This window comes from Apodemus sylvaticus, chromosome 3, assembly GCF_947179515.1.
Source record: "Apodemus sylvaticus chromosome 3, mApoSyl1.1, whole genome shotgun sequence".
NCBI classification, from domain to species: Eukaryota; Metazoa; Chordata; class Mammalia; order Rodentia; family Muridae; genus Apodemus; species Apodemus sylvaticus.
Genome location: NC_067474.1, coordinates 71,311,699 through 71,337,426, shown reverse-complemented (window position 1 = coordinate 71,337,426; position 25,728 = coordinate 71,311,699). Strand labels below are relative to the sequence as shown.

Genomic DNA, 25,728 nt, shown 5'->3' with positions numbered 1-25,728 from the left:
CGCCATCGATAGGGTGGAGATGAGACTGGGAAGGAGAGATGCTATAGAAGGGGACACACGGTGAAGAGGGGGAGTCGGCTGAACCCAAAGGTGATAAGCATCTCCTTTTACAAGCAAGTCGTCACTGCAGGCAGACATCCCAGGACCTTTACAAAGTGTGGTCTTACAGTTTTGTTCTTTTAGTCAAACGAATTTTTTTTTTTTGAAGGTGAAATAATTCAACGAGCCATGGTATGTTCTGACAAAGGACATTCATCCCCTCTGACCATGAACAGTCCAGGCAAAGGATATCTCCAGCATCTGTAAAAGCACAATTATGAATTCAGCACTCAACAGATCTGTTCTCTCAACACTAATGGATAGAAAATTCATGAGAACAGTAGGATGTGCTGTGCGGGTGTGCAGATCAAGTTATACTTGTGGTTGACGTGTTGGGACCTTGTCTGGGTGCTGCTCTGACCTAGGGCACATAGGAAGGGTGTGGCTGTTGCAAAGGGCTTTAGACAGCACTGCTTTTACCTTTCTGTTCAACTTAATATTCTGTTTGTTTGTTTTTATAAGTGTATCCTTATATTCTTATTAGAGAACAGAGAAACATGCAGATGATTTCCCCATTAAGTCATCTCTTCTTGGTTTGGGATGTTATCAGAGTTGTGTTTGCATCCACAGGGGACACATGGGATCCAAGTGCCATGTCCCCGAGGTAGGAAAGTTCTCCTGCTTCTCAGGAGCTTTAGGGAGTATGCCTTGAAGAAGCCAGGCTTAACATCGTCATTGTAGACTCTTTCACATTTATTTATTTATTTATTTATTTATTTATTTATTTATTTATTTATTTATTTATTTCTTCTTGGGGGTGTGCAGCCTGGACCCAGAACATTGTGACACTGTGTATTCTTGACAAGTATTGTACTGAGTTATATCACCAGCACTTTTCTTGCCTTAAGGGAAAAAGTATGCAACCCTGAACAGCAGACTGTGGAAGGAGCCCTCGGATGAGCTTCTAAGCCTCGAGGTCTCATACGATGAAGAACTGAGCTCATTCTTCCTTCCCAGACCAATTTCTCTCTCCAGGTCCCTCCTACAGCCTGTCAAAAATCCTTGGGATGTCCCTGGGGGCTGGGGCTGGGGGTGGGGGTGGGGGAAGAAAATTTGCTTTTGTTTATATTTATAGACTCATTTGGGACATTCGCTCATTTTCTCAGGGTTGTAAAACAAGATATCTGCAGGGCTAAAATAAAACCTCAGCATCATAGGCTCCCAGTATCTGCTCAGCTGAGCACAAGAGCCTGGGCGGAAGGCTGAGCCGGTCCAGGTCAGGGTTCTAGAACAGCTGCTCAAACCATTCCTGAGGCCAAGGGGGATTGTGGGGCTATGTGCTGAGGGCTGCGGTTCTGTGATGACTTTGACTCCCGCTAAAGAATGGAGGCTTTGAAAGGACATAGACTTCAGTGTAGTTTGGGGGGACGGCTGGCCAGATGGGGTGTTCTGAGAGTCCTGTGGGCTTGGCTGTGCTCAGCTCCTCCACCTTTTAGTTGACAGGTAGGGGAAGAATTTATATGTGTGTGTGTGTGTGTGTGTGTGTGTGTGTAATAATATATGTATATATATATATATATATATATATATATATATGGCATAGAATCAAAACAATGGCTATATTGTAACATTTAGGAAGGGAAAAGTAATTTGAGGACACACAGTCACTCTCTGACATTTGGTTTGCAGCAGGAACACTTCTTAAACTTTATGTGGTCAGTAAGGTTTATCACAGTCTGTCACAGATATTGGCTCCAGACACAAGCACCTCACTGTGTGACTGTGACAAAGCCCCGACTAGTCTCCTCCCTGTTCAGGTAGATGGGTGTGTCAGAGAGGAGGCTCGGTGGTGCAGGTGGCACAGCACTCCCAGCTCAGGATTCAGTCCTCAGCACTGGGGAGACAGACCACGCCCACTTCAATGTCACAGCAACATCAAATGGCCATAAAGAACATTTTCCAATGTCGTGTTGATTCCCTTCCCTTGATTGGCACAGGCTGGCACAGACCTGTCTAACCAAGAAACTCATGAGTCATACATTAAAAAAATAATAATAAGGAAGCCTTAAAAGATAATTTCATGTGACAATTTCATTCATGTATACAATGTATTTGGCCCTTTGCAACTTTTTAAAAAACTACTTGCTGAGGAAATGCTGATCTCTCCTGTATCCAGTCAGATCTGCTCACAGCTGTCTTCCTCTCAGATCTGCCTATTCTACTGCCCCATTTTTTTCCTGCACCTGGGAGAAAGAATTGCAGTGTTCTTTTTCAGTCTCCCGGGACAAACAGCCTGGAAATCCTGCTGAGGAGCGTGGGTGTGTGTGTGGGTATGTGGGCGCACCCGTGAATGTGTACACAGCATGGGAGTTTAAAAAACAAGAGCCCTCCCAGGGTCTTTTGGAAGGAGGAGGAAGCAGAGCTGCGCTCATCTTTTTGCACAGGGTACTACTGCACTACCTTTGCTTGGAACCATTTTTCACTGAGAGGAATTATTCTTCTACTTTACAACCAATGGGTGCCACATCTGAGCTCCTGGTGCCCCTTCTCTATCACCTCAGGCCTCGCTTGAGGTGGATCAAGAAAAAGGTACAGTGAATGTCTTAATGACCAGCCAGAATAAAAGTGTGTATGCTTGTAGCTATTGTTGCTGCCCAGGATGTGGCTGGGGGACCCAAGGGACAGAAGTCTTTTTGAGCAGTGACGCCCCTCCCCACCTCACGTAGAGCTACATCTCCTAGTGTCACAAAGATGCCATGGTCCATGTAGAACTCAGTGCCATTGGTGTTTAGAGTTGTCTGGTCCTGGCATGGAGAATCTGGCTAAGGTAGTGTCATAGTTTTAGCTGACACCTTGGGAAGAGGGAGCCTCAGTCAAGAAACCGCCACTATCAATGGTTGGCCTGTGAACATGTCTATGGAGCATTTTCATGATAGTTAAATCGACACAGGGGGGCCCAGGCCACCGTGAGCTGTGCCATCCCTGGACCTGGGATATAGAAGAAAAGTAGTTGGTACAGTGATGCATGTGTAGAGAGGGGAGCAAACGCCATCTTATCTCTATGAGTTTAATGCTAGCTAGGTCTATATGTTGAGTTCCAGGACAGCCAAGGCTACATGTAAGTGTCTGTTTAAAAATAACAAACAAACAAAACTAAACAGGAAAGTGAGTCCGGAAGCAAGTCAGGAAGCAGTGTTTCATTTTTTCATATATATATATATATATATAAAATGATATATATAATGTTTTATCGAGACAGGGTTTCTCTGTGTAGCCCTGGCTGTCCTGGAACTCACTCTGTAGACCAGGCTGGTCTCGAACTCAGAAATCCACCTGCCTCTGCCTCCCAAGTGCTGGGATTAAAGGCGTGCGCCACCACTGCCTATGAAGCAGTGTTTCAATCTGGTCCCTGCTTCAGTTCCGGCCTCCAGGCTCCTGCTTGAGTTCTTGCCCTGACTTCCTCAGTGACAGAATGTAATGTGAACACATAAGCCAAACAAATCCTTCCTTTCCTCCATGTTGGTTTGGTTGTATTTTTATCACAGCGACAGAAAGCAGACCAGCACAGGTGAGTGTTCTTGTGTCATGCGGCATAGCAAAGCCAGCATTCCTGCTGAGGGAGCCTCCGGACACCTGCAGTGTTCAGACATCACCCCCTTCCTTTTGTCTCTCTCCACTCGAGAAAAAGCATGACACTAGAATGCCCAGAGTGGTTTTTATTCTTGCAGAGATTCTGTTTCCAAGGAGACAGCACAGCCTAGCAGTAAGGCAGGAGAGGCTTCTGGTTGGCAGCAAGTGGTCCCATGATTCCCATGGTTTTTAGAAAGGTCACATACAGGCCGCCATTTCTTAGTTCTTCCTAAAACTGAACATGTGCCCTGAGTATGTTTTTTTTAAAAAAAACTCAAACAGGGAATGAGCCTTAAGGAAACATGCTGCTAATTCACCTGCCCCTTCTTCAACTTTCCTGTCAGTCACGGCATAATCTCCTCCTGTCACTAGGCTTGGAGTGCCACTCACGGCCATGGTTTACAGTTTCAACTTTGAGTGAGGGAGCCTGGGTGTCTGAGGTTGCTCTGGATGAGTGAAGGAAGAGGAGGGCATGAGTATGCTAACGAATCTGATCTACAGAGGAAGGGGGCTTGGAGCTTCTGTATGCCATCTGCTTCACGTGTACTATCTGGTTGATTTGTCCCTAGGAGCTCTGGGAGAACTGGGTGGCTCATACTGTTGTTCCTCCTATGGTGCTGCAAATCCTCTCAGCTCCTTCGGTCCTTTCTCTAGCTCCCCCTAGTTGTTATTCCAGGAACTGTTCTGCACAATTTATTAATTGTTAAATATCTAGTCTATGTAAGTGTACCTTTGACAATGTAGATGTGCAGTAAATATTTGGTGAATGATTAAAAACAAATTTTTCAAGTTTAAACTCATAAAGAAAGAGCATACTTTTTACAGAGATAAAGAAATTGATTAATTTATTAGAAATTCTTACTGAAATTGTATACTGAGTATTCAGAGTCTTAAAGCAAAAGAACTCAGCTTTTGGGGAAAAAATCCCAAGTTATTTATCATGTCAATTTTAGAGGTTAAGACTATAGATTGAGAAGATTTTACCCATGTTTCGTTGTTTATGCTGGTGTCATCCAGGGTCAGTCTCTCTTTGCCCTCAGGTCCAGGTGTGGACCCTTCCAGGAAGTTTTGAATTTTGAGACAGGCTCTCACTATGTGACTCAGGATGATCCTCCTGCCTCAGCCTCCCCAGGTGCTAAGATTCTCCAGTGCAGCAGTAAGCCTCGGTGCTCTGACTTAACAATCAGATAATGAATCCATGCACAGAGTCACAGCCTCACAGGGCTTGGGGGAGGGGCTTTGCTACACAAGTGAGCTTGCTTAGTCTCTGCATCTTGGCTAAGCACCTTTGCTTTACTACCATATGCCTACCGTGATGCTCTGCCTCACAAAAGGTCCAGAAACAACGGAGCCAAGTGTCCATCGGTGCAAAACTCTGAAACCGTGAGCCCAAATACATTTCTTTAATGGATTTTTCTCAAGTATTTTGTCACAGTGACAGGAACCCAGCCACTAACAGATAACTCCAGGCTATAAATGTGGTTCCCTCTTTGGGGTGAATTTTGTTCCCTGGAGGACAGTTAGGACAGTCTTGAGTCATTTTATTGTACTAAGGTTGTGGGACGGTATGACTGGAAACTACCCCTAGGTTGAGCCCTTGCATATTATTAAACTTCATGCAATGGATTGGATAACCTCCAACAACAAACTGGCCCTAAGATGTCAATTGTGTTGTTGAGAAGCCCTGCTCTGGAGAGCTGGAGCAGATAGTGATAATGTTGCGTGCTTACGGACAGCTTCCTTTAGCCAGCTCTCCACAGGAGCACAGGGTCTTTACATACCACGCCTGCCCTTCAGAGTGGGTATTGCTTTCATCAATGTACAGGAAACACGTCTCAGCTTCAGAGAAGTCACTTGGTTAGTCAAGATCCAACAGCTCATGCATGCAGGATCAGGACTCCAGGTCAGTCAAATTCGGAAGTGCAGATCTACTATCACTGCGCTGCACTGGGAGATTCTTACATAATGGCACACCATCTCTAGCAGAGCATTATGCTGAATCCAGGCAAAAAGACACAGGAGAAGAGACCAAAGGGAGCCTGCGTTTCCTGCATGTACCTGAAGGAGGCGCTCTCCTTCAATTATGAAAACTGCTACGGGGAGGGAGGTTAGAGCCTCCACCTCCCAGGTCGTGGCACAACATTATATTGCTCAGTAAGAGGCAAGTGTGAGCTGAGGACAAACATGCTGCCTGTCCATCTTCCTGCACTATGAAGTGAAATGTTAGCATGATTTCACTTAATATCACGGGTCTCAAAATATTTTATCATAATAACATTCATAAGAGAACTAATACTAGAAGATTAATTTGTTTACAGCACATGTAGTATATAGTATTGTTGGGGCTTGGGAAAATGGCAACCCTAACTAGATTGCGTCTGGGAGCGTGCTGGATGTGGGGCAGGAACCCCGGCTGGAACGGCACAGGAGCATGCCAGTGTGGATTGTCCCACTCCTGCTTCAAAAGAACAGTGCACCACAGAGCTAAGCATAGCAAGGACAGAGAGCACAGCGAATCCCAAGTAAGCATCCTTTGTGATTTCAAAGAACATCTCTGTGGGTGCTGGTTCCAGAGTAGCCGTGAGTGAGGGCTGTCTCGGTGGTTTCCAAGCCCCACAGTAGAAGACCAAGGGCTCCCTCCACCTTTTGTTCTGAGACTCTTAATAATGCAGATTATGAAGCAAATTCTGATAAACACCAGAGAGAGCCAGAGAAAAAGCAGACTAGCCCACTTGTATCTTGATTATTATTACTTTTTTAAAAGCTGCATGGCCAGCCTTCTCCTGGTTAGCAACCGATACTTCAATATTTTATTCAATGAATATTTGATGTGACATATTTTCACACTGAAAGCTGTTCAGATAAGTTTTTCATCCCTGCAGTGAATCAATTACTTATAAATGGGTCCTCTGGCTCCTGAGACCCTAAACACCTCCCCATAGTCTGACCTGTATCCAAAACCACTTCCTGCCCCAACAGGGACATTTTTCTGCACAGGTGTGTTTGTTTAAAGAAAGGTTCTCAAGCCAACTCATTGAATGAGAGGATCTCAAAATGTCATGGCTGGACGATCCCAAGAGACCACTCATTGAAGAGAGGAGGAAAGAGGCCAGAGACCGTGAGAGACTTGCCTGAGCACAGAGAACTGCCCGCAGAGCTGAAAGAATTTTCATTTTTCATTGAATATTCCACGAGGTTTCTCACCTTCACTGGGGGTCATTCCAAGGGGTGAGATAGAGGAGACAACGTCCTCTGTATTTATCATTAATCAAAGAAAGTTCAGGACACACCGTACCTTTGAAGAGGACCTAACCTAGGATGCGTATGTGCCACCTTTCTTCCTTTTCTTTCCACCCCTCTTCTTACCCCTCCATCTGTCCTTCCTGAATGTATCTGTGAGGGCGTTCCCAAAGGGGACTCCTCCTGAATGTGCACAGCACTAATTCCAGAGCTGAGGGCCTGGATGGAAAGAAAGGAGGACAAAGAAGCAAGCCAACTGAGGACCAACACTCCATCCTCTCTGCTTCTCTATCACCTAGACAGCCACGACCACCCGTGCCTACACTTTGATAGCTTAGCCAACTGCATGGCGCCTGACAACCACATGAGGAGCCCTCTGAAACCAGGAGTCCAAACCAGCCTTTCCTCTTTTAGGTTGTTTCTGTAGGCATTTTGTCACAGCAGTGAGAAAAATAATGAATTCATTATTGAAATGAGAATGATACTTAAGTGGAAAAAAAAAAACCACAAGGCAAGCAATAAACTCTGGTGACAAGAACAGATATGAAACAGAGAAAGCCAGTGTGGATCCGGCTGCCTGAAATATCAAGAGCAACAGTGTGATGGTTTGTATATGCTTGGCCCAGGGAGTGGCAATATTTGGAGGTGTGGCCCTGTTGGAGTAGGTATGTCACTGTGGGTGTGGGCAGCTCACTCTAGTTGCCTGGAAGTCAGTCTTCCACTAGCAGTCTTCAGATGAAGATGTAGAACTCGCAACTCTGCCTGTATCATGCTTGCCCAGACACTGCCATGCTCCTGCCTTGATGATAATGGACTGAACCTCTGAACCTGTAAGCCAGCCCCAATTAGATGTTGCCTTTTATAAGACTTGCCTTGGTCGTGGTTTCTGTTCACAGCAGTAAAACCCTGAGACAAGTATGGGGTTCTGTGTAACCCCAGGGTCACAGTGAGACACTGGTAATAGCTGACCTTGGAATTCTTCAGTATAATATTCCAACAGGAAACAACGCATACAGGTGTTAACATCTGAGATTTGTTTTTAAAATATAAGAAATGCCTATGAAGTCTGCTTTCAGAAACCCTCATATTTTCTTTTAAACCTCATTGGTCTGCACTTAACAGCAAGTCAAGAATATGATGCTACACAGGTGGGGGAAGAGGGGCAAACAGAGACAAGTTATCTGCCACAGTGATGAGGCTTGCCCCATGTTGCAGCCACTCTGATGGCGTGACTTGAGGCCACACTGCTCATAATTCAGCTATCAGTCTTGGAGGATAATAAAAGTTTCTGGGCTTTGAGGCGGTAGCCTATGTCCCTGACCTGGATCTTTATTAGCCTAGAGAGCTAAGGTTATTTCTAGTGAAGGTCCAAGGGAGGGGGCTCTGCCATAAGGCCTATGAGGGAAAAAAATCAATCAAACAAACAAAAAAACCCCAAACCAAACAAAAACACAAGAACCTCATCTGTGTGGTGAGCAGCTCTCCCTTACAAAGTCCCCAGAGGTGGTTTCTAATGTCCTTGAGTCAAAGCCAGAATCAGTCTGATAGCAAGGGCAACGGCTGCACTCCTTAGTCTATTGTGTGCTATTGATTTTCCTGGCTTCAGTGCTAGACACTGAATCTTCCAGTCTGTTTCTCTCCACGTACAGCAATCCTCCTTGTACAGTACAGCCGCAGGGAATAAGCTTAGCGTCTTTATATATTGTGTGTGGGCGTGGGTGGTGAGTGGGGGTGGGCGGGCATGCACACACCACGGTGCCCATGTCGAGGTTAGGAGAGGATCTTTGGGTCAGTCCTTCTATCATGAATATGGGGTACTGAGTTCAGGTTGCCAGGCCTGGCAGCAAGTGCTCAGACCACTGAGCCAGGAACTCCTCCTTATTTGAGCCTCAGACTCCAAATTTCTGGAATGAAGCTTATGAATTATTTTTTTAAAACTTCCCCAAGGTAATTATACTGCCCACGATTTGAATATTCTAGATACATTCTCCCTGCCTCCCCTCCCTGCCTCCCTCCTTTCCTCTCTCCCTCTCTTCTTTCATCCCTCCCTCCTACCATCTCTCCCTCCCTCCTTTCCTCCCTTCTTCCCTCCTTCCTTGTCTTTCCTTCTCTCTCGGTAAGATAGCCTGAAAAAAATCTAATTACCACCACCACCACCACCAGTTCTGAAAGGCAGAAAACGTTCCATTCCAAGGCCCCTCCATTGTATAAATAACATTTTGGAAGAAGTAAAACTAAAGGCCTGGAATCTCCCCCACTGCCCCAGACTGTGAACAAAATTTAAACGTGTATGATTTCATCCTTTCTTGATGTCTAGGGGGAATGGTCATGTCAAACCCAAACCGTAAGTCTTATGCTTTATTTAAATTCTGTCGTATTCAGATCGATCCAGTCATAAAGGAGTAAGACACCACCTGAGTTCTAGAGACACTTGAGGGTCTGTGGGGCAACCACCCTTCTTCTTTCTCTAAACCAAATGACCCAAGTTAATTCTCATTTTTTTTTCATGTAGAAATTGCATGTTCTCCTTGATTATCATTCTCTCTTCTTCCTTAAGACTTTTTTTGGGGGGGTGGGGGGTTGGTTTGGTTTTGAGATAAGGTCTCACATAGTCCAGACTGCTTCAAGTTCTCTAAGTGGCAGAAAACGACCTTCAGATCATCACCCTCCCGCTCCCACCTCCCAAGTGTGGAGAGTACAGGTGTGCATTAGCATAACCAATGTGCATGGTGCTAGGGAGCAAACCCAGGGTCTTGTGCATGACAGACAAATGCTCTATCAGCTGAGCTGTATCCCAGTCTCTGTGAAGGGTGGATTTCATGTGGCCACTGCTGGTCTAGGGTGACCTTGCTTGATCCTTCTGCTAACACTTCCAGAATACAGAGACTACAGAAAACCACATCACCTTGTCTGGCTTACTTTAGCATTGGGAAACAGAACCACGTGTCCCTTCTAAGGGAATCTAATGCATTTCTAGGGTGTGACTCACACCAGCGGGTGGAAAGCTAACGATCTGCAGAGCAGTGCTTTGTTGTACAAATTCCTTTTTCACGGGGCACTGTGGCATCACTTCTGGATTTCCTGTTCAACAAATATCTAATCCTAGACAGGACCCCCAAATCTCTTTTTCTCTTTATTCTTTTCTCTCATTGCCTCTGCCCTGTTGCATTGTGAGTTTTAATTCTTTCTTAGTTTTCTGCAGCTTCCTTTTTTTGTGTGTGTGTTTCAGTTCAACAATCATGCTTGTGGAAGATGGACATATCCACCCCTCATCCTTTACGCTTCTCTAATTTGTGGTTTTTCCACCTAGAGTGGGTCCCCTGTGTCCTCTCCTTGACTGGGCGTGGCTACCAGCATGCTTTAGAGGCTAGCTTAGGGACAGCTCTAAGTGCAGGCCTTGTTTTTGCTCGGTGCTCTGGATCCTCTATTATTGCCATAGAAAGATAATAGCAACAGCTCGTTAGCCTGCTGGTGTCCAGAAAACACAAGCAGATGCATCCCACCTACGGCTTAGAGACATTTAGCTGAGCTCAGCCAACGCGAGCGGAGACCCTCGGTCAATCTTCAGACTTTCGTCACACGGCAAGGAGCTTATGTGAACCCTGAGCCCAATAGCTGTTCCAACAGCCTTCTAAGACAGAACTGAACTGCACCCAGACACAGGAACATATCTCCAGGGAGTGGGTGCTCCTTACAGCATGAGGGAGCAGAGACCCCTTCTTCCCTCGGGACTGGGATATAAAGACACAAAAGTCGTCAGAGGAGGAGCATGCCTAATCTGAAGGCTTAACACTGGAAATGTCCCCATGTCTGAGTCTTCAGGGTCACTAACAAGCAGACCTCTCCAAGTCTTTCCTCCAATGGGTCAATGTACAAAGTTTGTTCCAAACGAAAAATTATTTAAAACTATTGTACAAAGTTACCCACAGGCTATGTATAAGGTCTCTGTGTTTGAAACAAACACATTTTGTCATTCTATCCCCAAGGTATCTTGTTGTACATTGGCAAAGATTCTGAAATAAAAAAAAGTCCCAAATGTAAACATCTTTGATCCCAAGCATCTTGCACAAGGGCGGCTCAATCTACAGGAGAGAGATGACAAGAGGAAGGAAAACCAAAATCGAATTCCAGAGTAGGAAGGATGTCCTCAGTCAGGAGGCCTGGAGGAGGTAGAGGTACCTCAACAGCCTTGCTCAAACACAGTAGCCCTTAGAATGCAGCTTACCCCAGAGCGCATCCAGGGCCCATGAGGCCAATGCCTGACAAGACCATGACAGGAGCAGGCAAAGCATTCCCTGACTCAGAGCCTAGCCACCACTCCTACAGCCCACCTTGGTTCCTTCCCTCTGTCTTGGCCATCTCAGACTTCAAAGGGCTCCAAGAAGGTCGTGGGCACTATGAGCTCTTCATTCTCTGGATTCAATGGTGGAAGATCTGCTCTATTTTTCTGTGGCTGACCACGCCCATATGAAGTCCAGCTTTTACAGCACACACCTGTAGGCATGTTTTTGTGCACTATGTAAAGGTTACCCTGGTGTTGTTCAGATGCTGATTTCTCTGCCTTCATGTGTTTTAATCCAGACCTGGCATTGTAATGCTTATGTCAAGAATCTCCTGTCTCAAGTCTGTGTAAACAATTCTTCCTATTTATTCTCAGCCTTGTCAATAAAAACTGATCACCCAATGACAGGGCAGAAGAGATTAAAAAGGTGGGACTTAAACCAGTCAGGAAGAGAGGGAGAGGAGTGGGGAGAGGGGGAGAGAGGGAGAGGGAGGAGGAGAGAGGGAGAGAGAGGGGGAGGGAGGAAGAGGGAGAGATTGAGTCACAAGAAACAATAGTTCATGAGAGGTCAGCTGAAGCATGGAAAGCCCTAGATGCAAATATTATTGGGATTTTGGCTGGGAGGTAGCCAGATTAGTTTAGGGAAAAGATCGACTGCTCAGATATTAAAGAGAAGCTTGAAAATAAATCTTGGTCTCTCTGTGTTGTTATTGGGGAACTAGCTAGGCTAGACATACAGCCACCATACTAATTTACAATTATATTAAAAATAGCATTTATACACTCCAGTGGTTGACTTTGCCCAGACTGAGCTTTGATTTAAGATGAGCCTCCAGGGTCCCATCACAGCCTGCCAGTGGCGTACCAACTCCTGGGCCAGAAACACAGTCATGTCTGCTTAAGCTCACAAGAAAAACAGAAAAGGTCATAGAATTTACTCCTTTCTGTACTAACACACAATCCCTTATATAAACGGTGTACTGGCTGGTAACAGTTTAGCTTTTACCATTTGGACCCCATCAAGTGTGCATGCACATGACTATGTGCACATGTGTATATGTATGTGTGCATATGCATACATATACATACATCTCCCGGCCCCCCCCCCCCGCCCCCCGAACTTTTTCTTGAGCATGTCTCCCATCAGTCATGCTGTTCTGAATGGTCTGTAGAGACTTTAGGGCCTGGGCAACCAACCCAGCAGCACAGGCTGAAGCATGCCTTGGGGTTTGCAATCAGCTTGTGACACAGCCGGCCTCTCTGAGTGGGCCTCCAGCCTTCGCGAGCTGTGAGAGTCAGTGTCAAGCAGCATCCAGCTGGTATACTCTGCTGCATTCACGGCTGACACTGTCAACTTGATTGGATCTGAAATCTACTAAAAGTCAAGTGGCTGGCCACTCCTGTGAGGGCTTTTCTTGACCAAGGTACTTGAAGTGGGAAGAGCCACACTAAATCTAGGCAGCCCTGGGCTGGGGGCAGCCCAGATCAAAGGACTCAAAGGACGTGGAAGAAGGAATGCTTTGCTCTTTGTCTGCCTTCACTCTTGCTAACAAGTTCATCTAGCCTGCTGCTGCTACTGTTGCATTCCTTAACTGATAGCAGCACCAGCTTCTCTGGGCTTCTAGATGTAGACGGAAGGCCAGCACTTCTCCCAGAATCCTTCAGGCCTACAGTGCCAGATTGAGACAGTGGACCGAGTAGCTACCAGATTCTTGGTATTTCCTGTGGGAATTAGCCATTGTTGGTCTACCTTATCATGTAATCCAATCTAATAAGTCTCCTTTGAATATGTGTTCAGTCCGTTCTTGCCCCTCTAGATCAGAGATTCTCAACCTTCCTAACATTATGAACCTTTAATATAGATCCTCGTGTTATGATGACCCAAACCGTACAATTATTTTTGTTGATACTTCATAACTATAATTTTGTTACTGTTATGAATCATAATGTAAATATCTGATATGTGGGTTATCTAATTTATAACCCCTGTGAAAAGGTCATTTGACACCTAAAGGGGTTGAGACCCACAGGTTGAGAACCACTGCTCTAGTGAACACACAGTTAGTTAGTTGGAGATAGGATATGACTATATGTCCTAAACTGGCCTTGAATTGGAGTGTCTCGTGCCTCCTGATGCTCTTGCCAAGCCTTTGTTTCAGCCTCAGCAAGAGATGGAGGGCCAGGAATATGCTAGATGAACTTGTCAAGTAGAGTCAGGACAGATAAAAGGCAATTAGGCAGAACTTGATGGAACAGGTTTGCTGTAGAGACTGTTCTAAGGTCTGTACACACGCCACCTTCTACCCTCAGCTCCTACTCTGTCTAGGTGTTCTGAGACCTGGGACGGCTAGAGTTGCCAAGGAGAAACCTCTATGTTTACAAATGGCCTGACCACTTTCCTGGCTATAGGCAGGTCACCTCTCTTCTACAGTGAAGCAGTCAGAGCCTGGTTGAGGGCAGTCAGAGAAGCAATGTGCTCACCGGGTGGGACAAGGAGGCCGTGCAAAGTTGGTCTATAGCGCTCAGGGCTTTTCTATGCTCTCTTCATCTCAGTTCCAAGAGCCCTGACCACAATCCTCCCATCTTAACTGATCATGCATGGCAAATCTATGCAGAAACCTTTCACAGTGGCCACAACAGCCAACAGCTAGACCCACAAAGAAAAAAAGATAAAAGTTGACAGAAGAACTTACAGGAGAGCTTTGGGGGAAGGGCAGACTGCTTATAACAAATACCTCGTTGGTGGAGGAAGACATCTCTGTACTATACTCTGAAGAATAACGCTGATTCACACAGAAAAGTTGGATATCAATATCTGTTTAGGAAGGCAATCGACAGCCCCAGGGGGCGGAGGGGGGGGAGGATGGTGAAATCGTCCCCTCCAGGAGAGCAGTGGTTACTGCAGGCTGGGAACCACCTACCTCTGAATGTTATCTTCCAACTGCTTGACTTTGAATTCATCCTCCTCAGACTGCCTGCGCCTGGCTTCCTCCTCCTCTGCTGTTCCCGCCGGTACACCCTGCAGCAGCCATTTTTCCCGAAGCACTTTGGACTGTGGAAAGGAGGGAAGACAACAGATATCACCTTTTGGTTGACATCTTTTCTCTGGACCAGCAGGGCTTCTCCATCAAATCTGTCACTCAACTGTTCAATTCTGACCATTGTCTTCACCCAAGCCCAGAACAGACATAGCTGTCGATATCTGCCTGGCCCCAGCAACCAGAATTTTTGGACTTTGTTTTTCTACACATTTTTTTTTTTAAAAATTCAGGTGTGTATTTATTGGGACCCTGCCACTATTCTGGCTGCCAAAAACAAAACAAAACAAAACAAAATAAAAGAAAATCCAATTCTTACACACCTTCTATTCCAGTAGGGAGAGAACAAAGACATTGTTTCTGCACACATATGCAGATACATGCATATATGTGTATTTCCACATTCATGCATACATGCGGTTATATATGTATGCTCAAACATTATGCATTCACATATAGATGCACCCCTTTACCCCAATGATTCTGGGAATTCATCAAGTAGGGAGAGGGATTGCTGCAGGATATTTGATAACACTGTGAACTTCAAGATTGCATGCTGGAAAAAAAACCTGTTTCTAGTTGTGGTGTGACAGAGCTTTCTGTTTATTGTAAACAAGACTGAATAAAGTCAACTGTTGGTCAAGAGGTGGAACAAGCAACCAATTGGCAGGGAGTGAACACAGGAAAAACCATAGAGAGTAAGAGGAAGTCGGGAGGACAGAGTGTCGCAGGAGAAGTAGAGAGGAGGGGTCCCTTAAGAAGGGTTTATAAGGCACTGTGGGGAAGGAGAACTGGTTTGGGTTCCCCCACAGCCCCCTTCTGGGATGTCAGTGAAGGAGGAAGGTTAACCGGGCGCTTTCTCTGCCCCTCTGAGCTAGCAGGCGTTCACCACAGCATCTGGCTCCCAAGTCTTCATTTGGTTAAATTGAACATTTGGGATTTTGTTTTTAAAAACAGCAAGAGATAAAGTGTTGCTATATTATGACATGGGTCTAAAGGGCTTCACTGACAAAGTGGTTTTCCAGGGAAGAGCTCCCAGGGGGAGGTGCCAGCCTTACTATGTGATATCTTAGGAAAGTGTCTGTGCCTCCCACTACTAACCAATGCTTTTAAAAAGTCAAAAATAGAGGAAACATAATAAATATATGTCTAGGTTTATTAATCATAATGAAACTCTATCTGGATTTAATAGTTACATATATTTTGCCATATTTCCAAACTACCTATAGCAGCTTGTGTTCTCATGCTAATTACATTTCCTAAACACCTGTTTGCAGCATCCAGCATGCAGCCGTAGGACTAAAGGAAGCCTGTGCCCAGTTGGTTTTCATCTGGTCAGTAAAGTTACCAGTGGCCAATGGCTGGACAGGGGGACAGAGGCGGGACTTTTACAATTCCTGGGAAGGCACCAAGGAAGGAGGAAGAGGGGATTCCACCACGATGAGGGTGTAAGGAGATGGACTGTGCCAGAAAGGTGCTGGGGGGGAGGTAACTGACATGTAGGTGCAAGGGGAAAGTGGCCCCAGGAGCGCTGCCCAGCAGGGTCCAGGGCAGCAAAGGTAAAATACAGATTTAATAAGTATTAACTCAGAATATCAGAGGGGAGTGTGTTAGCCACATGGAGTTAGGGAGTGACCCAGCCCTTAAAAAAAAAACACAAACAAAAAACGGTTTCTCTGTGTAGCCCTGGTTGTTCTGGAAAACTCTCAGTAGACCAGACTGGCCTCAAACTCAAACCTGCCTCTGATTCCCAAGTTCTGGGACTACAGGTGTATACTGCCATGCCCTGCTCCACAACATTTTAAACATTTATTTTTTAATTGTGTGTGTATGTATGAGGGTGTATGTGTATGTGTGTGTATGTGTGTATATGTGTATATGTGTATGTATATATGTGTGTGTGTGTATGTGTGTGCATATGTGTGTATGTATGTGTGTATGTATGTGTGTGCACATGTGTGTGTATATGTGTATGTGTGCATATATGTGTGTATGTGTGTATATGTGTGTGTATATGTGTACGTGCCTGTAAACACTCATGTAGATATTGCATGTGTAAATGCAGGTGCCCTAAGATTCTGGAGAGGTTGTTGGATCCCTTGGAGCTAGAATTACAGACAGTTGTGACTGCTGAGTGTGGGTGTTGAGAACCGAACTCAGGTCCTCTATAAGATCTGTACGGGCTCTTAACCACTGAACCTTCTACCTAGTCCTGCTACAAAGCAAATCTCAAACACCATGACATCTTACCCATTGATATTTGAATGTGAGTCTCCAGAAAGACAAGGTCATTTTCCTAACCAATGATAGTCCCATTGTAAACCGTTCTAAGATCTTGTACTATCCAGTCCATATTGAAATATTCTTAAAAAGTCCAATGTCATGCCTCATCTTTTAAAAAAGCCCTTTAGTGACTCACTACTTCCCAGCAGTGTTCCAGTATATGAATGTACTGTAGAATGGGATAAAATATATTCGTTTCAGTTCAAGGATTGGAAAAGAATAATTACTGCATTGGGAAATGAGATAAAAACAATACACAGCAAGAGGATGTGTGGGCTTCCTAAAAGGAGGAGCAGGAAGAGAGGCAAGGGAGGAGGTCACTCTGTGGTCCCTAACAGCAAGTAGCAGCTCCTGGATATCCACTGAGGCTGGTCTTGTGTATCATGGTGAAGGACCAGGGAGCACCCACGAGTGGACCAGCACTCACTGGAATTAATCGCTGTGAGGATTTAGAGCACAGGACTAATTCTTCCCAGAAAGAGAAGGCAGCAGGAAAACAAGAAAAGCAGTCACTAATGACTGGATAGAGAGAGAGAGATTAGTGGATAGTTTCATTATAATCCATTGTAGAGATTTGTTTGACTTGTCTCCGTGTGTTCAGAGGCAAGCTCGGGGGCTGGAGGAATGGCTCAGCAGTTAAAAGCATTGATTATTCTTCCAGAGAGCCTCAATGTCCAGCATCCACACAGTGGCTCACAACCAGCTGCCATTCATGTTCCAGGAGACCTGACTCCTCCAGACCTCCTCAGACACAGGTGTGCATGTGCAGGCAAAACACTGCATGAGGTAAAACATAATATAATAAAATAAAGGCAGATTTACGGTATTTAAGGTATAATTTCCTAATAAAAGACATAAATTTGCTCACATATAGATGATTTCTGTGTAGCTATAATAGCTGGAGAAAGTATATCCTACCTGTCCTGGTTAGCTTTAAACACTTGGCTAGAGACAGTCTAGCATCACGTCTCTTAAGGAACTAACTGTCCAATCAGACTGGCCTGTAGAAGTGGAGAGGAGGGGCTATCTTGATTTTAAGTGTATGTAGGATGACCCAGGCCACAGGAGGATACTATTTCATGGGCAGGTGGTCCTGGGTATAAAGAGGATAGCCGACCGTGATCCTGAGAACAAGCCAGCAAGCCGCTTTCCTCCATGATTTCTACTTGAGCTGCTGCCCTGACTTCCCTCAGTGTTGACCTTGCCCTGGAAGTGTAATCAAAATAAATCCTAGGATGCTTTGGATAAGAGTTTTATCAGCATCAGAAAAGTGCCTAGGGTTTTGCATTCAGTTCATCAGTTTGAGAGTCACTCAGGGGAGGCTGGGGATACAAACCATGGTAAAGTATGTGCTTCGTATGATGGGGCTCTGGGTTCTGTCCATACCACAAATGTAACCGATAAGATTGACAAACTCATTAGGCAACAGCGCTTCTCCCTGATGCAGATAACTCTTCTCCAGCGTCTCCAGCCATGGGCTCCACACTGGCGTCACCCTTCCTGAGTCCTTGAGTCCCTCACAGTCAGGTGACATAAGTGTCCATCCCCGAGGTTAACAGAGGAAGTTGTTACTCGATCATAATAAATAACCGCTCAAAGAATGAATTAATGAGAAGCAAAGCACTCACTCTGCCCCTCAGCAAATTCCTAATCTTGGCTAACAAAGCAGAGGAGACTTGAGGGTGGTCTGCGCAAACCTTCCTCCTCTATAGCTAAGGTTGCTGATAGGCAGCAACTGTCTGAGTTGATCTAGGTACACAGTGAGAAGGGTCTGGAACAGCAGAAGGTGGGAGACAGATTAGGATGAACGGAGCATCTCTCTCTCCTCCCCACCCCGCCCGCATCTGTCTCCTGATCTGGCATTTGTCTTGTTTATAAAGCCATATTTAGCAACCATTTCACTTTGTACATTGAGCACTGATGTTGGATTTGTATAAAATCTCCTTGTTGTCATATTATACAAGTATTCTCCTGTGAGTCATTCTGTGAGTGGTTTCATGAGTTTACCCTTTACTCCCAATCATCCATTCATCTGTCATCTCACTAAAGTTATCATTGTCTGTATTGATGAGTAACAATTAGACTCTCGATAACTTCGATTTTCTAAAATAAAGTGGTTTAAGACTGAGGGTGAGGCAAGAGATGATGGTTATTGTTGTACTTTCCCCATTTTTTGTGTGTATATGTGGTGCACATGTGTGTATGCCTATTTTTGCATGCGTGTGGGCATGCATATGTATGTATATATATCCATGTTGGGGTACAAGAATGATGTCAAGATTCATGCCTCATTGCTCTTCCCACCTTCCCCACAGAGGCAAGAACTAATCAATCAAACTCAGCGTTTGCCAACATGGCTAGCCTTGCTAGGCAGCTTTCTCTGGGGATCCCATCTTGGCCTTTCAAGGCTGGAATTGCAGGCAGATCATCACACCTGCCTGGGGATTCTGGGATCCAAGCTTGAGACTTGGGTCTCGCTTGCACAGATAGCACCTTTACCACCAAGCGGCCATCCCAGCATCTTTCTATTCTCTCTCTTACATCCTTCCCTCCTCCTCCTCTCCTAACCTTGAATCCTTTCCATCTCTCCTCCTTATGACAGATAAGATCTTGTTTTGGTCTGAGCTTCTGTTACATAATTTAGTTTGCAAGTGAGACTTCCAATAAAAAAAATGGAGTTTTGCCCTTTCACTCAAATTTGGATTATAGGTATAGAGACATGATGAGAAAAACTTGGTGCCAAGGGCCTTTACCACTAAGCCATCCTACTGGTCGAGGATGTTTAAAATTTAAAACATTGGTGTTTTATATATACAAATAGACAAAAAAATTGGATTAGTGCTGAGGTTTCAAAATAATAAAATATACCATAAAACATTTTAAGGTATCAGAGTATTTTAGTGCTGTTCAGTAAGTGAACTTAGTGGCTTGATGATAAATCTCTCTCTCTCTCTCTCTCTCTCTCTCTCTCTCTCTCTCACACACACACACACACACACACACACACACACGTTCTGTTGTCCCTAAAGGAAGTATTGAAGATGTTCTATTAACAATGTGATCCTGGCAGTGCTGACAACCACTCTGCAATGTGGCAGTCCCAGAGGAATGCAGTTTGTCACACACATGGAACACCTACAGTCCTGGGACTTTGGACAGACTAATAAAATAGACAAATCTCTGCCCATTCAACCAAAGGGCAAAAGAGGAATATTTAGTTCAGCCCAAGCTGGTGTAATATACTAGCTGATTTATTTATTTTAATTCACATTATCACAAGTCATGTTATATGAACAATAAAAAATAAGTCATTGTTTCCATAGATTAAAAAACCAAAAACCATTTTTCAAAAGAATAACAATGGCAGCTCTTGTCTCGTAGGTGATCCCAATATATTAACAGAACAGTCGGGATCAGACAGGAATGGTACCTGCTCAGGAGTGAGCCGGTAAACGGAAGGAGAGGAATCACAAGTGGGGACCTGTGTATAAGAATGAAATATGAGTGTGATAAAGATGACGAGTGAAAGGAAGAATTAATAAATCAAGCTGATGGCTTGCTGTGAGTAAAAACGGAAAGCTTTATTCTCACCGCATACCTTATTGCAAAATAAATTCTAGATGAATTAAAACTACTGAAGCATATGATCAAACTTATGGGCGAGCATTTGAGATGAGAATCTTTCCAAGTATGCTTATAAGTAACATAATAGGTAAGGTTTCATAAATATTAACATTTTGGCTTAAGAATTCAAAAGAGCCCACATATAAAAAATTTTTTAAAGATAATTTAGATACAGATGTCAATATAAACTAATTTTACCCAGGGGCTCATGAGGTCTGTGACAGAGATTACAGAGGTTGTATAAAGCGTATGTTCCCGTGGAGGAGATCATCTGATGGTGAGTGTTCAGTTAATGGCTTCCTTTTTGATGATGTTCATAGTCTTTGTATTTGAAATGAAGCAATTCTTCATTTTATAACAAGCAAAATTAATATAGCTATCAAAATTACTTAATGGTCTGATTTCTGGGTATTTGCTAGAAATTCTTACTTAAAAACATTAGTTATTAAGTAAAGATGAGCATCTCATAAAACACAGCATCTCGAGGTTTCCTATCCCAGGGTGTAGCATCTTAGCATGTTATACGCTGATCATTTGTCTCATTAAAGAATTTTCTCACAGTTGCTGTGTAAAGTCAAGGCGTGACTGTGTGCTCCTAAGCATCTCAGGGAGCAAGAATACTCACCAACGTACAGGTGCCCAAACCACTGCCTTGCTTCCTACTTACTGGTTTTGACAGGAGACCAGTGGCTCTGTCTAAATAATCATATCTCAGTGCACGGCAACAAGTATCCATAAGCCATCGCATGTGTGGACATTCGTGAATACAGATGTGAGAAGTATACAAAGAACAGCAAAATCGCATTAATGTTCTAAGTTTTAAGTTTTATGTTTTAATGTTTTTCTATTTGTCTTAGCACTGAGATTTGCCTTCTCTGAAAGTGTCTAAGATTATGAATTAGTGAAATAAATGTCAATTGCTGACATCCTTCCTAATATTTTCTACTTTAAAGAATTTACAATAATCACTTTGACATGACTTCAAATAGTCTATCTTCTGCAGCCAATGAAAATATACTGAGGGTAAGAGATATGGTGGTGATGGCAATTGGCACTTATGTAGACAAATCACTTAAAAGGGACCATCCATTTAAAGAGAACAGTTTCCCAGGAAGAGCCTTTTCCATGGAGACAGACAGCCCTGGGGTCCACCAGGCTTCCCCACTTAACAGGCTGTATACCCCTGAGCAAGGTACTTGCCATTGTGAGTTTGTTTCCAGACTGTGAGCGGGGGAGACGAATCTATCTTGTGATGGTTATTGAGGGCTTATACTTAAAGTGCTAGGTACCTAAAAGGAAACTGTGGGCATGACTGATTGGAGGATGTGGAGGCTCCTGTGATGTGGGAGGAAGCTAGCAGCTCTCCTCTGAGAAGCTCACACAGGAAGGAATTCACCCTAAGTGCATTTTCTTCCACTGAGGGGGTGACCACCAACCTGGAACCTGACTGATGGTAGGAAAGACTCACTACTCAGCTGAGTCAACTGTCAGTTCATTTAAAGTGAAACTCATTCCCTTCTGGTGACTGAAGCAATCTTATTCCCCAGTCAGGCACCCCCTTCCTTCAATGGAAAGCAGACAGCTATTTAGAAAGGCTGGACCCAGAACAAAGAGAGATGGAATCATAGCTGCTTTACGTGAGCACAGTAAGGCCTCTCCTTATCGATATTCCCATTTCCCCAGTGTTTGGAAACAGGGCACTCCTCTGGGTGGTACCTTATGTGCACTGCCATGTTGGGAGCTTTGGGTTTTTCCTTTTTAGTTTTCAAGGCTAGCTATCCATCCTTATTCTGTCTATACAAGCCTTCCCCCAAGAGACGAAAAGACAATCAATGCATTACTCTTTACTAAACTAACAATCACCTTCAGCCCTGCCCATCCTCAAGTTGCAAGATTACCATGATGCAAGTGTTGTGTGTACCGTTGATAGACGGACTCAGATACTGCCGGATGCCAAGTCCTTTGTGGAAGCTGAGTGCTTCCTCACATAAAATGAAGTCAATTTTTCTATTGTTTCTTTAAAGTGGATGGATGGATGGATGGATGGATGGATGGATGGATGGATGGGTGAATGGATGTATGGATGGTTGGGAAGATAAGGAGTGGATAGATGGAATATTTATGGAATAGAGTACAGCCATGCTGGACACCAGCAATGAATAAGTCCTCGGTATCCTACCTGGCACTCATCATGATGACAGACACAAAACAAACACAGTCTCTGAAATGTTCACTTTGAATGCAAAGAACACAAAGGCAGCACACTACACTGAGGCTGGGAAGGAGAGAGGCTGTCTGCCAAAGACACTCTCTCTTACCAGAAACTTCTCCTTTTGGCCCATAAGTAACTGAGTTCTTAGTATATGTCTATCACAGGGGATGAACTGCCTGCGTTCTGGGCCAGAGTCGCTGCCCTTTCCAGACTGGCCTGGCCTTTGCAAACCTGTTAGCATTTGTAAGCCCCACCTCTGTAGAAAGATAATCCTAATTTTAGCCTCAGTCCTGTCTGGACAATGTTGTCAGGAGACAGTGACAGCATTTGAATACAGTGCAGGCTGCTACAGAGACAGGTCTGGAGGTGGCGTGAAGAAACAGACAGAAATGGCCAGTTGACACCCTGCTGCTTTTCTTCCTCTGGAATGAATGCCTCTGGTTATGTATTGTGCGTGGTGAATTCACAAGCATGCTGAGCAGATATAGGTCGGGCTGCTCTTTGAAAGTGTGAGCCGGTTTGCTCACGATCCTTCCCTGGGGGATTCATTTAACACAACCTGGTTTTCCAGAGAACATTCAAGAGTAAAGATCCAGTCTGCTTCAGAGTAGCAATAATGCATGCGCAGCAGTACCACGCCAGCCCATCAGCAGCCCCCTCCCAACCGGCCCCTGAGAACAGCCATTCTGCACACACAAGAGCATGGAAACTTGAGGCCAGTGGGAGGTTTTCCTTAAAAAAAAAAAAAAAAACAGGAATAGTCCTGGTCCTTGAACATGGCCACATTATTATCTGAACATGCAGAAAGTAACATTTAGCCACCAGTGGGGCATTTGTGACAGTGACAGAGCTGCTCTTCTACGGCAATCAATTACAGTGCTTAAGCGCATTATGTTTTAGAGGGCGGAAAAAGTCACAACTCTCCTCTCCCCAACCCCTCCCCGCCCCCCGCCCTGATTGCCTCTCTTTTTAATAAGGTACAATAGACATTGAACCAAGTAGAATCCTTTAAAAGCCAAGTTTGACCAATCTCTCGTTCTAACATAAGGTATCTAATAATATCTCTAATATTGTGAAGTCAAAATAAAATAACTGAGCAATCAGAAGCATGCAGTATGGCTCCTTTATTAGATCGCACTGCCTCGCCCCCCTCCCCCACCCCTCTGAACAAGAAAGATTCTTTTTTTCACTTTCAAAAAGTCCATTATGTTAAGCACAGCTTTTGGAGCCTCCGAACAAAATACACGAGAGAAACAACTCGGACCATGTAGAGTATTCACATGCAGTTTCTCTATGTGTCTACCATGTTGCACAGGAGCAGTGTTAATCTCATGCTCGTGGAAAGCGGAATGCTGTTAACGGTGCCTGAATTTGAGAAAAATCACAAGAGACCCTCTCCTGGCTGTGTGGGGAAAAGGCTGGTTCGGGCGGCACTCCCGCCTCCACGGCGGGGCAGGTTCTGCCAGGCTCTGAGAAGTGTGGTCTGCAGGGCTAGTAGCACACAGGTTCCTGGGGTTCGCCGCTTGCTTACCTTGGAATGCTGGAGCAGCAGTACCTGCTCGTCAAGCTGTCGTCTCTTCCCTTCTATTTCCGTCTGCCTCTTTCTTTTTTCCTTGAAAATGAAGAGAGAGAGAGAAAGAGAAAGAGGCTGTCAGAGTGGGTGGGTGTTGGCTCCAGGAATCTGAAGGCAGGGAGCGGGAGTGGAAACGGTCGGTACACATCTGTGCAGACTTCCAGAGAGGCTGAGCGCACGCACGCAGCGTCACCTGCTCCGCCGTCGCTGGGTGGATTGCAGGGAGCAGCCTTCTCTGAATGCGCCTGCGGTGGGCTCCGTGAGAAACAATTTAATTCAGAAGGAAAGGACAGGGACACACACACACACACACACACACACACACACCACCGCTGCTCTCTGTGTTGTGTGGGGGCTAATTTGAAGACAAAGAATAAAAAACGTCTTGGTGTTGCTACAAACTGCAGATAGGATGAAATGGTGGCAGGGATTCTAAGGCTGAATTCTTCTCATTCAGATCACATGCAGATATAATATAGAACAATTTTAAATGTGGAAAGATAAAGCATCCAATAGGACACTCCAAACGAGGCAAATGAGAGGGGTGGTCCTTGCTTAAATAAGCGTCCTGGTAAAGTGTTTCATGTGGGCGTGGCTTGCTGAGGGTAGGGTAAATAAAACATCTAGGATCTGCCTGGGTCCAAGTGCCAGCCCTGTCCATTACTAACTAGGTGCCGTTTAAATAAGTTTTAAGCTGCCTGGGTCTCGTGAATGGAGACTGTCCAAATCACATGGCCGAAATGTGTCTTATAAGTAAAATGATCCATCCAGAAAGCCTGGAACAATTCACTCACTTCGGTCTGCAATTATTTGCTTTGCCACACATTCATTTCTAGGAAATGCCTAGAAACCCATTCGAAAGGGATGCATTTCTACTATAACCGTTTCGTTGGAGTGCACACTTCACATTTTTTTTCTTAATACTTCTCCAGTGCAGACAATAGACAGCACAGAAGTGTGACTCATACGGACAGAGAGGCCTGCCCTTCCCACTGCAGACTTGCCAATGTTTTGTTGCTGAAGTATACAGGGGTGTTTTCCTGAGACGTGCTCAACCATAAATCACTTTCCTTTACTCACAGAGGTAGGGAGAAACTGTTAGGCAGGGAATATTGGTATTTCATAGCAGAACAGCCAAATCCTGGGGGATACAATGGAGCTGAGATCTGGCTGCCTCGTTTGGTGCTAATGGAAGCTTTGATTTTTAATGTAATGCCATTAAAAATGGGGATTGATCATATCACTACTGTTCAAATCAATGTAACGTATGCAATATATAAACTTTAAGAAATATCAGTTCATAATCTTGAGCCACTAGAATGTACTATCTAAGTAGGGACAGAATTTTCTAGCCAAATTAGACCTGTGGGTGTTTTAGGAACCATTTTCCAAAGGACTCCAATCAATATCATGTAGCCAAATGTTACAGAATGCCAGAGTATGACCGAAGTATGCATCACATTTCTGACAGTAGATGGGAAAAGCAGGGCTTACTAAAAAATGCCCACCTCCTAGCATCTCAGAGCTTCACGATAAGGCAAGGACTTCTTTCCCAGTCCTGGGAACTCTAGATTTATTATCATTGATTATCAAGATATGCAGATTTCCTGCCCTTATAACCATAGCAGGATATAGTATGCTATATATACAAGTAACCCATGACTCAATGTGCCTTCTGTGTGTCTAGTCCTTCCCAAAACTTTCCTACGTGTTCCTTCTCCTGTGCCTTTATTTGAATGGAAAATCTTCACTCCCAAGATGCCCTCATGTTGACAAACTATTCCCTAGACAGGAGACTTATTACCCA

The 25,728-nt window shown here is 44.6% G+C and overlaps 1 protein-coding gene across 3 annotated transcripts in view; it reads right to left on the bottom strand.

The window, feature by feature from the left end:
- Palm2akap2 (PALM2 and AKAP2 fusion) overlaps window positions 1-25,728 on the bottom strand; it is a 331,204-nt gene that overhangs the window by 231,610 nt on the left and 73,866 nt on the right. For all 3 annotated transcript variants that reach the window (XM_052176529.1, XM_052176530.1, XM_052176531.1), the window contains exons 2-3: window positions 23,880-23,960; window positions 14,113-14,243 (exon numbers count right to left, since the gene is read on the bottom strand). In XM_052176529.1, the coding sequence (XP_052032489.1) occupies window positions 14,113-14,243; window positions 23,880-23,960 (212 nt within the window). The remainder of the gene's footprint in view (window positions 1-14,112; window positions 14,244-23,879; window positions 23,961-25,728) is intronic.